Source organism: Mustela putorius, unplaced genomic scaffold (genome assembly GCF_011764305.1).
Source record: "Mustela putorius furo isolate JIRA1106 unplaced genomic scaffold, ASM1176430v1.1 tig00003909_pilon_pilon_pilon, whole genome shotgun sequence".
NCBI lineage: Eukaryota > Metazoa > Chordata > Mammalia > Carnivora > Mustelidae > Mustela > Mustela putorius.
In genome coordinates, this window is record NW_025422057.1 from 39,339,659 (window position 1) to 39,354,024 (window position 14,366).

The window sequence follows — 14,366 nt, forward strand, 5'->3', positions numbered from 1 at the left end:
ACCTATTCTCTCTGCTTAGAATGCCCTACTCCGTCCAGATTCCTGCCTGGCCTACCCTTGGTCTTTCTTCTAGTCCTAGCTCAAGTGCCAGCTCTGTAGAGAGGCTTTCTCTACCAATCCTACCTGAAGGAGTGGTTCCTGCCCCCATCCATTACTCTGTACCACTGCCTTGAGGTGTTTTCTTTATGGTACTCAACATTATCTGAAAATAGTTTATTTATATGTTGCTCTGTCTGTATCCAAAGCCTCTAACATACTGGGCCTAGCTCACTTTGTGCCTCCAGTACCTGGATGCTCAACAAACATGTGTCCAGAGAGTGGCACTGAAGGCTTTCCTGCCAGCACTAAGTCGTCAGCTTCAGCCAGGGCCCTGTTTCCCCAAGAACCACAGGCTAAACCCTTAAGCTGTACTGAAGCTGCTTTATGTATGTGTCACAGAGCGACAGGCCAAGGACACTGACTACAGCAACATGCTGGTAATAACTATACAAATGAAGATTTGTATCAGTAACTATGGCTGGCCAAGAACCACCCCCACGTGAAACAAAACAAAAAACGACTTCTGAGTAAATTTCAAAATTATTAATAAAAGGAGCTAACTTTACGTACTAAGTAGATAGCAAGCAGCAATGAAACAAGATTATTATAATGTATGGCTCAATGAGCCAATCCAGCATCGTTTTAATATAAAATCAGGCCCACAAAAGGTACTGTTATGTCCTGTTACCTCAAAAATATCTTGTGCTTTTGAGATGACATCCTGCTGACTGTTGGATTTTGACTCATTCTTCTTGGCTTTCTGATCTGTAAAGAGATCATCCTCATCTTCCAAGAGGGGGAAAGGATTCGTTTTCTTTGCTGGTTTTGGTTTAACAGACTGGAACAGATCATCATCACTGCCTGCCTCCCCTAGAGCAGGAAACATGGAGCTCTTTTCTTTACTTCCCCCTGGTGGGTTGGCCACGCCCTCTGCTGCCTTTGCCTTGGCTTTTCTTCTCCCAGTGGACTGAGATCCAGTACCCTTGGAGAAGATATCTCCAGAATCAAAAAGGTCATCCTCAAGAGGCTGACCCAGAGATTTCACCAAGGGGCTTCTGTCCACTTCAGACATAGGACCACCTGCCCAAGCTGGAGCAGCAGCAGCCACGACCTCATCAGAGCTGTCTTGTCCGCCAGTTGCCCTGGACTGTGGCTGAGGATCACCTGGTGAAATGTCTCCATCTGTGAAGTGTGCAATGGACCTTCTGGGGACACTCACATCCTCAGTCTCAGTGGATTCCTGGGCAGCCAACCTCCGAGCTGCACGGGTCTGTGGTCTACGCTTCCCTCTCACTTTGACCCGGCTCTGCAAGGGCAAAAAACCACATGTTGATCTAACGATTTAAAAAAAAAAAAAAAAAAAAAAAAAATCTCTCCCCTCATGCTGTCTCTCTATCTCAAATAAAATCTAAAAACAAATTCTTTAAAAAAAAAAAAAAAGCATTCAAAGCTAACATAACAAGTAATCAGTGACTCAAAATATTCTAAGATTGTCTGATCTACCTCAATCAAGATCTTATCTTATCTAAGACACAGAAGAGATTATTTCCTAAAGATTTCCAAAGACATTTAATGGCTGCTCCAAGATTGCATTACTCTGAATCTTTTAATGTTCCCCACTCTTGAGTCTTGGAGGGCAATATCAGTTGTTTCATACAAAAGGCTTCATTTGCTCCTGGAACCCTGCAGAGCAGGCATGTTGGTACACTTGTGTTCTATGCCCTAACTGGCCCTTACTCTGCCCTTGGCTTATATGTGGGTATCTTTCAAAACAAGAATCAGGGGGAATTCTAAGGGTAACCTTTATCAGGGGCTAGCCTAAAGCCAGGCTCCAAAACCAGGAAGATAAAAGACAATAAAGAAAGAGAGGCAATCTGAAGTGTTCTTTTCTTCAAGTCAACAAACACTAAATTCAAATGCTAAATATTTTATACAAAAAACCTGGTTTAGAAATCAGAACTTTTAAAATAACCACAAAATATGAGCTATTAATTAGCAATAATGCAGTATTTGTGATATTTTCCAAAATATACAATCACGTAGTTTTAAGAAGGTACAAGCTCCTTTGGCCAAAGTATTTGGTTGTGTGTGCCTATTTCAAGAAAATATCACAAACAGTCATAAAGAGTAGCCAATGTAAACTCATCCTTCCCCTCTCCAAAGGCTGACCAAAAAACAAAAGGAAGGATATTTTTTAAAAGGAAAACAGGTTTGGAAATACTTAAAATGAATATATTTGCCAGGGTTATCTGAGGTACTGTTGCTTACTCAGATCAGCCAAGATTTCCTAGAGAAGGAAAGCTGGATAGAAGAGAACCAACTAAAATGAAAGCAAAACCTCAAAGAGTTCAGTCTATCGAGCATACATCCATAGTCCTGTGGGCCAGGGTGACAGAACCATACCACTGGGAAATAAGTGCCCTGGGATCGCAGAGAAGGGAGCCCAGGACAAGAAGGCAGGAGGGGAAACATCATAGAAGCAGAGAAGTCTGAGCAGACTGTCCATGTGCAAGAGAGTATTCCTGACAGAGGAAGCAGCCCAAGCTGTTGGCAGCTGTTGGGAGTGTGTGTGTTCATGGAACGGTGCCTGGTTGGACTGGAGTTTAGGCTGACAGTGTGGTTGGTAAGCAAGTTGGAAGCTTTGCTTAGCATGTTTGTAAAAGGCTTTAACACCAAACCAAGGAGCTTGAATGTCCTCCTCCCCTCAGCACAGAGGCCAGAAAAAGGAGGGACGTGCTCTGCTCTGTGTTTAAAAGACCTCCAGGGAGCAATGAAGGAGAGCCTGGAGGAAGTGGGACTTCATGTGGCTACTGAGCAGAATATACATTTAACAAACAGAGGCAGAGGAAGGCAGAATTAGGAAGGCGTAAGGGAGATGGAAAGACTGAAGGAAGGAAGATGTGTCTCCTTCATCTGGGGAATGGGAGGCAGCCTATGATGTGTAACTGATGGACTAGAAAGAAATATACAAGTTATTCGGGCTTAAAAAAAAAAAAAGGCAAGTGAGCAAGCAAGCAAAGCGAAGGTGGTTTCATCACCTTGTTTGCACTGTGTAATGTGTCTGCCTGAGCTGGAAGGTCGAAACTCACGCCGGCCTCCCCACTACTGAGAAGAGTGGGCGTACGTTCCAGATTGTGGGTCCTCTCAGGCTCAGATGAAGGAAAAGCCAGTTCTGGCGAAACGGGCTTTATTCCAGAGATCTGGGGAACCGCTGCAGGCAGCAAGGCTGCTGGGTTAATCGCTAAATTGGCCTAAAAAAGAAAAAATGAAATTTACTCTGTATGTTTTCTTAAACGCAGCAGTCTATTATCACTACTGTGACACATGACAAGAGACATGGTATACGTAATGTATAATGTGATAAGAGAAAGAAAAATGCAGGGAGGTCTCCTGATCTAGACTTAGAATTAAAACAGAGTAAGATTATATACCTGTGCCCACCACTTGGACCAAAGAAAAGATGTTACAGACGCAGCACACAAGAAGCAACAACTAGAGGATGGGAAAGAAGTAGGAAAATGCCAGGCAGCAGCTGACAAAAGTAAATATCCAAAAAAGTTTATAGATGCCACAAGGCAGGCAGTGCAGATTCCAGACATATTATAATTACTTGTATTTTCCAGATCCGAGGGGATGGCTCTTTGGTTTTAAATGGAGCGGGACCTGGTGAGTCCTGTGTGAAATTACATTCAGTTAAAAATCCATTGGGGAGATAGAAAAAAAAGGGTCTCTTGGATTATACTCATGCCCATTAAATTTGATGGAGCAAAGCTGTCCCTTTCTGTAATTCTATAATGGGAAAGGCATTCAAATCTCTCCTGGGGCCTTGAAACCTTTCACTAACATTATTTCACTTCTGCCTCCTCATCCGTTGTGTAGGTGCAATGCTGTCAGACCATATAGGAAGTAAAGGCCCACAAAGATCATGGATTAAGATTCCTAAGAATCACAGTGTATCCGAGCACCAAAACCTGACCAGTTGGCTAAATTACCATGCTGGTTCCCCCACACAGCAAATACCACAGGGCACACCAAAATTCATACACAACCTAATGCACTGAGGTTCTAGAAGCAAGGGAAGCTGAAATTTGGGGCACGTCAATGCAAACGTGTTCTCCCTAGTGCCTAATGTTCACAGCTCAGGACACTGAAGCCTCAGGGAAATATCCAGAGACAGCTGTAAGCCAGAACCAGATCTCACTCCCCGGTTCTGGTCTGTTTCCAGAACAAGCTCCAGAGAGAAGAGGACTGAGGGCAGAGACCTATCAGCAGTAACCTCAGGAGAGGTAACCAAGAAAATGGGGTAACCAAGGAATACTGGTTACAATTTACATTTAATTGTTTATAATTTATATTTAATTCTAATGTAATTCTACTCCACCATAGCCCAAAGGGAGAAATTGGGGTTCTAACAGGAAAAATATTCTTCACCCTAGATCAACTCTATTTTGGAACTGAATTTCAAAGTTCTTTAAAAACAGTAATCATTAAGTATAGCTTCGTGGAACTGGGCTGTAGACGGAGAAGAGACGCAGTAGGGAGGCGTGTTTTTAAAACAAACACACACACACAGGAGGGGCGCCTGGCTGGCTCAGTCAGTCTTATAGCATGAAATTCTTGATCTCTGGGTTATGAGTTCAAGGGCCATACTGGGTGTAGAGCTTTATTTTTTAAAAAATGTTTAAATTGTGAATTAAAAAAATTTTTTTAATTTAAAATACACACACACACACACACACACACGCACGCACGCACGCCCAGTTAAGAAAGAGAGGCAGTCCTACTTGCTGTTTCCTCCCTAATCAAGAGAACTCTGAACAGCCTCGGGTCTGTGCAATGGAGTACCTCAGTCCAGATACGCAAATGAGAGCTGAAAGTCCTTATAAGCATATCTCACCTGAGGTGTTTCTGGTTTCAATGTACTTTTTTCTTTGATACCCTGAGTGGATTCAGGATGTTTCTGGTTCTTGAAAGAGGATACCGAGTGGTCTTTTTTCACTACTCTCTTCTTTTCTGGTATCTTCAAAAGAAAAAGAATACCAAACACCTATCATGTATCTTAGAAATTTTAAAGTAAAGTCATAACTCATAAAAGTAATCTGGCTTTTGAGTTTTGAGTCATTTCTCAAATGAGGGTTGAAGACAAAGGTAGCATTTCAGAAATGGCATTCTAAAGCCTGTGACCTTCTCAGGAGTCTTCACTATGCCAACAGAGAATAGAGAGTACCCAGGGATGCCTGGGTGGCTCAGTCAGTTAAGTGTCTGCTTTTGGCTCGGGTCACAATGTCAGGGTCCTCAGCTAGAGCCCCGTGTTCAATGGCGAGGCTGCTTCTCCTGCTCCCTTCACCCCTCCCCTGCCGCTCATGCGCACTCTCTCTCTCTCAAATAAATAAATAAATACATTTTTTTTAATTAAAAAAAAAAAAAGAGTATCTAACAAAATCTACTGGGGTGGGGAAAAATGACACAAACAGGTAAACACTCAGATTTAAAGCTTTGCACCTGAAAAGCTAGAATATTTAGTCACCACGTTGCATGCACTGGTCTTTCAACAAACAACCTAAAAGTCAAACAAATCTGGGAACACCTGGGTGGCTCTGTCGGTTAAGAGTCCGACTCTTAAGTTCGGCTCAGGTCAAGATCTCAGGGCTATGAGTTCAAGCACCATGTCAGGGATCCTTGCTGAGCACTGAGACTGCTTAAGATTTTCTCTCTCCCTTTGCCTCTGCCTCTCCCTCCCTGTGCTCTCACACTCCCTCAAAAAATAAAAAAAATCTTAAAAAAAAAAAAAAAATCAAACAGGGACACCTGGGTTGCTCAGTCAGTTAAGCATCTGCCTTCAGCTCAGGTCATGATCCCAGGGTCCTGGGATCAAGTCCCAAGTTGGGCTTCCTGATCAACAAGAAACCTGTTTCTCCCTTTGCCTCCCGCTGCTTGTACTCTCTCTCTCTCCCTCTCCCTTTTCCTCTCTCTCTCTGCCAAATAAATAAATAAAATATTTAAAAGTAAATCAAATCTGTAATGCAGTAAGAACCTGGGTTGGTTAACACTCTAATGTCAGTTAGGAAACATTAGACGGGGACACCACAAGCACTGTCATCAGCATGCTATTTGCCATTCTTTTACTAGTAAGCACCACAATTCTCTGTGTATTTTCCCTACTCTTTTTTCTAAAGATTTTTTTTTTATTTATTTGGGACAGTGGGGGAAGAGAAAGAGAGAGCACAAGGGCGGAGTGGGAGGGGTTGAGGGAGAAGCAGACTCCCCACTGAGCAAGGAGCCCGACATGGGGCTTGATCCCAGGGTCCTGGGGTCATGACACTTAACTAAGTGAGCCACATAAGCACCCCCATGTTTTCCTTACTCCTATAAATATATGTTAACTTCCTTCCCAGAACCCTTCCCCCACACCCTAGTATTGAAAATAAAAGGCTTATACCAAAGACCGTGACTTGACAGGGCTGAAAAGATCATCATCATCATCATCCCCAAACAGGCTCCCAACACTTGGCTCCAATAACTGGAATAGACAAAATTCTAATTCAATATTCATAACAAAAGCCATTTACAAAGAAAATTAGGTAAGCTACTGACACGGTATCTAATACAATAACAGCATCATGATGTGAAGAACCTTTTGAAACTGACCCTGGTTTTCTTGGTGCCAGAGAAAAGGTCAACATCGGGGTCATTGTCCTTCTGGAGCTTGTGACTAAAAAGGAGCTCTTCATCCTGAAAGACACCTGTGCTCTTTGGGCGGGCATCAGGATCAGGACTCTGGAAAAAAGAGGGATGTTCTAAGGATTTATGCCAAGGAAATCGCAGCTGCAAATATGGAAATACAAACATATTCCCTGAAGCTATTTACACATGGTTAAGGGCTGGGTACAGCCCAAGTGGCAATCGAAAAGGGAAGGACACATTCATGTAACAGAAGCTACCAAAAACAGTGGAAAATCTATTTGTAAATACAGATCATATATATACAATCTGGAAAGATCACCTTCCACAGCCTGTGTGTAATAAATGTCTTAACTTTTTATTCAAAAAACAATCCATTAGTTCCCAAAACAAGAAACATTTTAAGGGTGAAAACATACAAAAATCAATAAGTGCCCTCCATCTCATTCACAAAGGGACGAAGAGAACTCAGCTGACTTAATACCAGAACTACAGAGTGGTCAAGCACATATCCCTAATCTATCAGCATCCGACCCCAACCTTCCCCTATGCCCATTCACCTTCCACCCCACCATCTTCGGATTCCAAACAAGTTCTTTTTATTTGGTAGAGTATCGGACATTTCAAAGTTATTATTCACATTACTTGTTTTGACACTCTAATACCCCCGACTTGACATTCTAAAATACTCCCGTAGTTTTTTTTTAACGTTAGATAGAAGCTACCATAACAGAGCAGTGGAAGGCAGAGTCCCAAGTCCTTGAGGGGAATGACAGAGACAAGAGCAGGAGGCAAGAGCGATATAAATAAACACGACAGCCTGACCTTGTGACTTCCAAGACCTTGGGGCTGGCAGACCAAAGAGCCAAAACTATGGAACACAAGCTCTCCTCTCTCATCTCTGCCCCACGGTAATCCCTAGGCCCATTATAATGCATTTGCATTGAAGGTACCCCCACCACCACCACCAAAACCCAAGGAAAAAGGCTGCCAAGACCTTTGGGTAACAAACCTCGCCATGTCAAGAACTCCCCCTCCCAACCTGTGGGAGGAGCTTCCCAAAAGACTGGAAGCAGCCTCCATTACAGACCACCCCACCTCTCAGCCCAGAGAGACCCACAAATAACCAATTCCAAAACAACCACTCTCCCACCATGAGAGTGTACTTTCGCTTTAATAAACTGCTGTGGTTACTACTTTCCTTCTGGCTGTCTTCATTCCGTTGGCAATCCTCATGGAAAGCTCCTAAGGAATCCAAGGACTGAGACCTTCTTTCACACAATATAGACTTTCTTGCCCATAACATTTAGTATCACAACCACAGAGTAAACAAAAAAACTCACAACTGAGGAGAGGTGTCACATTAAAAATTAACTAATTATTATTACTGATTATACATAAAACCCCAGTGTAACACAGTAACTAAGTTTCACAACCATGAAATCTATACAAAATCACACAGTAAAAGAAATAAAATATATTTGAAAAAAAGAATATAGCAAATAATTCATATTCACTATGCGTAGCTCCCATTTATAAGCAGGGATATACTACCGGTATAATAAAAAATAAAACATTTTTTATAGAAATCAACATGGACCATGTCCTCAGTTTGGTTTACAAAAAAGCACTGGCAATATGCCACCTTACAGGTTTTTTTTCAACATCCCTACTGAGATAAAATTCACATTCTATAAAATTCACCTAGAGTATGATTCTGTGATTCTTAGTATATTCACAGAGTTATGCAAACACCACCACTGTGCAGAAGTTTAGAACACTCCCATCAACCCAAAAGAAACCCCAGTCCCTCTCCCTTCTCATCTACCCCACTCCCCCAGACCCAACCAACCACTCATCTACTTTCTAGCTCTATGGATTGGTCAAATCAAGACATTTCAAATAAATGGGATCATAAAGTTCGTAGTCTTTCGTCACCGGCTTCCTTCTTTCAGAATGTTTTCAAGGCTCATCCACGTTGTAGCACGAATCAATAACCCATTCTTTTTACTGTCAAATAATATTCCATTTTGAATAGATACGTTACACTGTTTACCCATTCATCAGCTGATGGATTTTTGAGTTCTCTCCATCTTTGGACTATAATAAATAATGCTGCTGGGAACATTACATTCTAGTTTTGTGTGACTGTATGTTTTCATAACTCTTAGATACATACCTAGGGGTGGAATTGCTAGGTCTCGGTGGTGACTCATGTTTACCAATTTCAGGAACTACGCAATTTTCTTCAGAAGTGGCTGCACTAACTTATACTCCCAATAACAACACAGGAGGTTCCAGTTTCCCTGCACCCTCACCAACACTGGGCTACTACAGAAAAAGTCAACAAGCATTGGTGGAGACGTAGAGAAAACAGAACCCTCAATTCTTCAGTAATTCACATGACAGAATGGACACCATAAAATGAGATTCTTTTATCCTTTCAAAAACCTGAAATTAATAACTTGACTGATTTTTGCTCACCTTTCCAACTTCTTTCTTTGGAGCTTGGATACTGTTTTGATCTTCTGTTTTATCCTCTTCCTCATCAAACAAACTAAGAACAGTTTTGGTTCTACCTTTGGTTCCTTTCTCCACGGGGGATGATGAAGAAAATAAATCGGAATGCTTGACTGCTTCCTGAGCAGATACAGTCAAAGGGCCTCCCTGAAAATGGAAACAACAAAAAAATTAAAAAACACGGAGAAATACAAGCCCCACTGTGGGATGCCCCCCCCACAACTCCTCAAAAATTCGGTAACAGGGGGCGCCTGGGTGGCTCAGTGGGTTAAAGCCTCTGCCTTCGGCTCAGGTCATGATTCCAGGGTCCTGGGATGGAGCCCCACATCGGGCTCTCTGCTCAGCGGGGAGACTGCTTCCTCCTCTCTCTCTCTGCCTGCCTCTCTGCCTACTTGTGATCTCTGTCAAATAAATAAATAAAATCTTTAAAAAAAAAAAAAAATTCGGTAACGGCAACATCTGCATGTTTCCAGGTGCTGTGGCTAATCACATCTACTCCAAAGTATCAAAATACCGAGGCCAGCTCTCCACTGACTGCTTCAACAGACTCCTGTGCAGGTCGTTCACGGCCAAAGATAATTTCCCCAACTAGTTTAAAGTCATGGCTCCCTTCCTCCTACCAAGAGATTTATGTATCAGTTATAACCCTGATCCACACAGGTTGCTCATGAGCTATCAGCTTAGTCGTAGAGAAAACACAAATGCCAATCACCAGGAGTGGATCATGTATTTCCTAGTATTCCATTAATACTTCAGACCCAAGGAAAAACCTTACTGACAAAATCAGACGCTTAAACTATGGAGGACCCACACCACATTATACAATTAGATGAATCACTAAAATAGCCTAAAATGTAGCATTTATTCGTTCAACAAGTTCCACATTTCAAGTAAGAGACCACTGATTCTAAGAACCACTATTACTGTATGAACCACTAAGAAAAAAACAACTCCCAATTGAACATGCCACTGATTGTGAAGCATATCCTAATATCTATCTGAGTGATTAAATTGCGGAAAATACGCTTCTCTGAAGAAACAGGTAATTTCAAAGTGCCTGCTAGGTGGGAGGTAATCTGCTAAGGACTACAGATGTCACAGTGAGCCAAAGAAACCTGGCCCCGGTCCTCAAGAAGCATGTACTTGAGCCAGAGCCGGCAGTGCAACAAGCAACTAGACCTCCAGCTGACTGGGATAACTCAGGGGGCTACAGGAGCACAGAAAATGTCCACACAGAAACTACAGGTAGGGAATGTCCCACAATGTTTCAGGTACAAATAAAATATTTGTATCATTACAGCTCTAAGGGCCTCAACAGGAAAAATATATGTGATATTCTTCACATAGGCCCTGAAAAAGAGATTAGATGTGAACAGCTGAACATGCAGAGAACTAGAAAAGTTAGAGGAAAATAAGAAAAAGTAGGGGCATCTGCATGGCTCAGTCGGTTAAGCATCTGCCTTCAGCTCAGGTCATGGTCCCAAACCCCTGGCATCAATCCCCACATTGGGTTCCCTGCTCGGCAGGGAGTCTGCTTCTCCCTCTCCCGCTCATTCTCTTTCTCTCTCAAATAAATAAATAAATAAATAATCTTAAAAAAGAAAAAAAGAGAGAGAGAAAAGAAAAGAAATAAAAAGAAAGAGAAAAGGTATACAGACACTGAAGGCCATTAGTAACCCCCAGTGGTGCAGCCAGCAACCTTGTCCACAGGCTCCTGATGACAGACCACCCAGGAGAAGTCAGCAAACATTTTGGAAGACAAGAGATTTCACTTTACTCTCTAATTAACAGCCAACATCAACTAATGCAAGAACAGGAAATTTAGATCTTCTTAAGACGGTCATTTTAATTGAAGTACAGGTAGAAGCAGAAGAGAACTTGGTGTGGGGGTGGGGGGACAGAAACGCTACAAAAGACATATGACCCAGAGCAGACATGCAGAGAAAACCGAAATGAAAAGCAAGCTGTGGGAGAACACCTTGGTGAGAGAAAGGCAAAACTGACATGGACACAAGATGTGTCCATGTGTCTCTTTGTAGAGAGTGTAAAATGGGAGCAAGGTACAGCACTGTGTGCACCTGCGCCTACGAAAGAGACTGAGCAGCAAGAACAATGGTGAAGATTTCCCTCAATGGTGGCACCAGATTTTCTTCTTCAGGCTTTGCAGTTTTTTCAAAATTTTCAACAAATTTGCCATCTGTTTTCTGTGGTAGAAAACGGTAAGGGTGTGTGTGTATGTGTGTGTGTGTGTATTAGTTACAAGACACAAGAAACAAACACAACAGAATGGACACGCCCAAAAAAGGCTACCTTCTCTGACTCCTCCACCACGAGAGCGGGCCCCAGTTCGGACGGCTCTTTGGCGCCCTCAACCTTCCTATCCACAGGTTTCACTCCGAATGGTGCCTCCTTCTCTTCTTCATCACTGAACAGCAAAGGTGGTACCTCAGGGACGGGCTCTTTTTTCTAGCAAAAGAAAAGTAGATGACATCCTTAAAAACAAAAGTGTGCTTAACCAGTGTGACAACCTAAAGAACAAGGTGAAACCACAGTCCTCGAGTGAGCAAAACGTGACGGCAGGAGAGAAAGGGCATGACAGTGAAGGACGCACAAACAGGGCGAAGGAAAAAACACCACCCCAGACACAATGCTTCATACCTTTGGCTACAACACGCACACCTGTCTCCACGTGTCCATCCCCTTCACAGACACTGCTATCACCTAGACCCTAACCTCTGCCACCCAGACAGCTACTAGTCTCCTGCTTCCCTCCTCCCTTTCCAGCTCAGTGACATCATCCAGAGGGCTCTGCTAAAATAAAATGCCCCCCAGATTACTTCATCTCCCACCCCATGCCTGCTCTATTTGTGTTAAGCAAATGCTAAACAGGATAATCAACTGACACTTCATTTTCTCCCTTTATCCATCTTTGCCCTATCAACCCTCACTACTCCCTACACCTACCATAAACTTTCACACTTCCGTGCTTGCTCCTCACTGGAGAAGCAAACCCTCATCTTTCAAGCGCAGCCCAGCTCAAGGTCACCCGTGAAGGTTTCCCGGTTCTCTTTCTACCTAGTAAGTATCGCTGCTATGCTGGTAAGATTATCCCTCTTCCGAGCCTTTACTTCACTTGCTTCCTAGTGTACATTAATAGCAATCATACATCTGTCCGTTCACTGAAAGGATCATATATCGCCACAGCCAGTCATGGTGTCTTATACCAAGCAGGTGGTCAACACAAGTTTGCAAGCACTTTGTCTCATCTCCCCTCTGTTGCTTACGTGGGAGGCAGGAAATTCAGAGATTAGAAAACTGAGGTTATGTGCCTTGTCTAGAATTACTGGCATCCTTCAGGAAAAGGATTGATCAAAATTCTTGAGGAAAAAAACTGTAACTCTGTCATATCAGCTAGAGTAGGTGTTATGAGGAAGTACGCTCCGAAGCAGTATCTAAATCAAGTCAGGAAGACAGATTTGGGAAATCAAAGAACCCTACTAACTATGAGAGAAAAAATTACAAAGGAAGTAAAAATAGGGTAAGATGATTGAGTATTGTTAAGAAGAGGTCCTTAAAACGTATAATCATTTGAACCTGAAATAAAAGACTGGAAATCCAAAGAAACAGTTTCAGAAGAGATCCGGCAATACTGAATTAAAGGAAGAAACTTTTGTGGAATGCGCTGGTCTCGCTGAGAACTACATACTACTTCAATGCAAAAGTCAGTCTGGGTAAGAAACAAGATTTCAATACGGTCTCTTAAATCAAGAAACCAAACTTTTGGTTGTAAATGTTTCTAAAGATAAGCTGTATTTATCTTGATCATGAAATTAATTTCACTGATAGGTTGATAACTGAGTCACATCTAACTTTAAAATATTCTAAGATCTCTGAACAAGAACAAAAAATCTTTTCTATACTGTTCTCCAGAGGCGTTTATATTTCACAAACGGTACAATTCTGTGTGCAGTTTGTTCAGCTACTTAAGATGCTGATCTCTGACTTTTGTCTCATTTAATAATCACTATTACTACAGGTAGAAAGAAGTTTTCTATTTCCAGAACCTTTAGTATTTATTAAATTATTGCTCATTTATCCAGAGTAGAAGTTTTTATTTATAATCTACAGAAGAAAACCACTCAGATCTGACTCTTTTAACCACCTGATGTCTTCTTTAGGGAGATCCAAGGATGGGTGATTCAAGGCGAAGAGGACAAGAACCTCAGAAGTAGCAGCAGGGAAGGCAGCACGCTCCTCCCCACGCTGAAAGCTTCTGGTACAATTCCACTTACTGGGAATGTGGTGGAAAAAAAAAAAATTCCTAAATCATCAATTGACATGTGTCCGGTCTGGCAAGTTTTCACAGGACAAGTTAATGTTTGTCCTATGTCTGAAAATATGAAGACTATTTCCAGATCGAGGAGAAAATAAGGACCCCTGGAGTATTGTGAGACAGGGTGAGTCACCTAGAGCACATGGCAAGTGAGGGTGGAAAAGAGGAGTGCCTCTTGAATAAGATTACAGGCGGCATGGGAGGCTCAGCTGAAGTATTTGTGACAAGGACAAGAGAGGCCTGGGTTGTATTTACGAACAGAACCAGGGCAACGGCAAGGAGAGCAGAGGAAGAAAGGAAGAAGCAATCACGGAGAAGTCAGATATAAAATTATCTCAAGTCAAGGCTAAATATGATAAGGCAGTAAGAAACATCCCTAATAAACTAGAAGGAAACAGTGACGGTTACTCCATCTAAGCCAAAGTCAGTCACACATGTCCCAATACAGTTACAGGGAATACCGAGAGTGGGGAAAAAGAACAAGCTCAAGCTTATGAAAATGAAAAACATTCTGCAGGATGAGAAAAAAGATGCATAAAAATGTATAACATGATCTCACTTAAATAAAACAGACATGGGGTGCCAGGGAGCAGGCCTGAAAGAGCTGACAACACATAGTTACTGATGACTCCTCCGGGAGGAGAGTAAGGACTTTGCATTCTCTATGCACTTTCTAAACCTTTTTAAAGGATGAACCTGGGAAGCGGCCCAGACGCTCTACCTTCTTCTCTGTCATATGGGTCTTTTTGCCTCTATCACATACCAAATCTGAAGGGCCTGAAGTTGGGACTGA

At 42.3% G+C, this 14,366-nt stretch overlaps 1 protein-coding gene across 4 annotated transcripts in view; it reads right to left on the reverse strand.

The window, feature by feature from the left end:
- WASHC2A (WASH complex subunit 2A) overlaps nt 1–14,366 on the reverse strand; it is a 55,680-nt gene that overhangs the window by 3,130 nt on the left and 38,184 nt on the right. For 2 of the 4 annotated variants that reach the window (XM_045068492.1, XM_004765869.3), the window contains 8 exons: nt 11,551–11,706; nt 9,205–9,387; nt 6,688–6,816; nt 6,479–6,559; nt 4,937–5,059; nt 3,650–3,712; nt 3,078–3,290; nt 728–1,345 (listed from right to left, as the gene is read on the reverse strand). In XM_045068492.1, the coding sequence (XP_044924427.1) occupies nt 728–1,345; nt 3,078–3,290; nt 3,650–3,712; nt 4,937–5,059; nt 6,479–6,559; nt 6,688–6,816; nt 9,205–9,387; nt 11,551–11,706 (1,566 nt within the window). The remainder of the gene's footprint in view (nt 1–727; nt 1,346–3,077; nt 3,291–3,649; nt 3,713–4,936; nt 5,060–6,478; nt 6,560–6,687; nt 6,817–9,204; nt 9,388–11,550; nt 11,707–14,366) is intronic. The other 2 variants (XM_004765870.3, XM_045068493.1) reach the window with 2 other exon arrangements.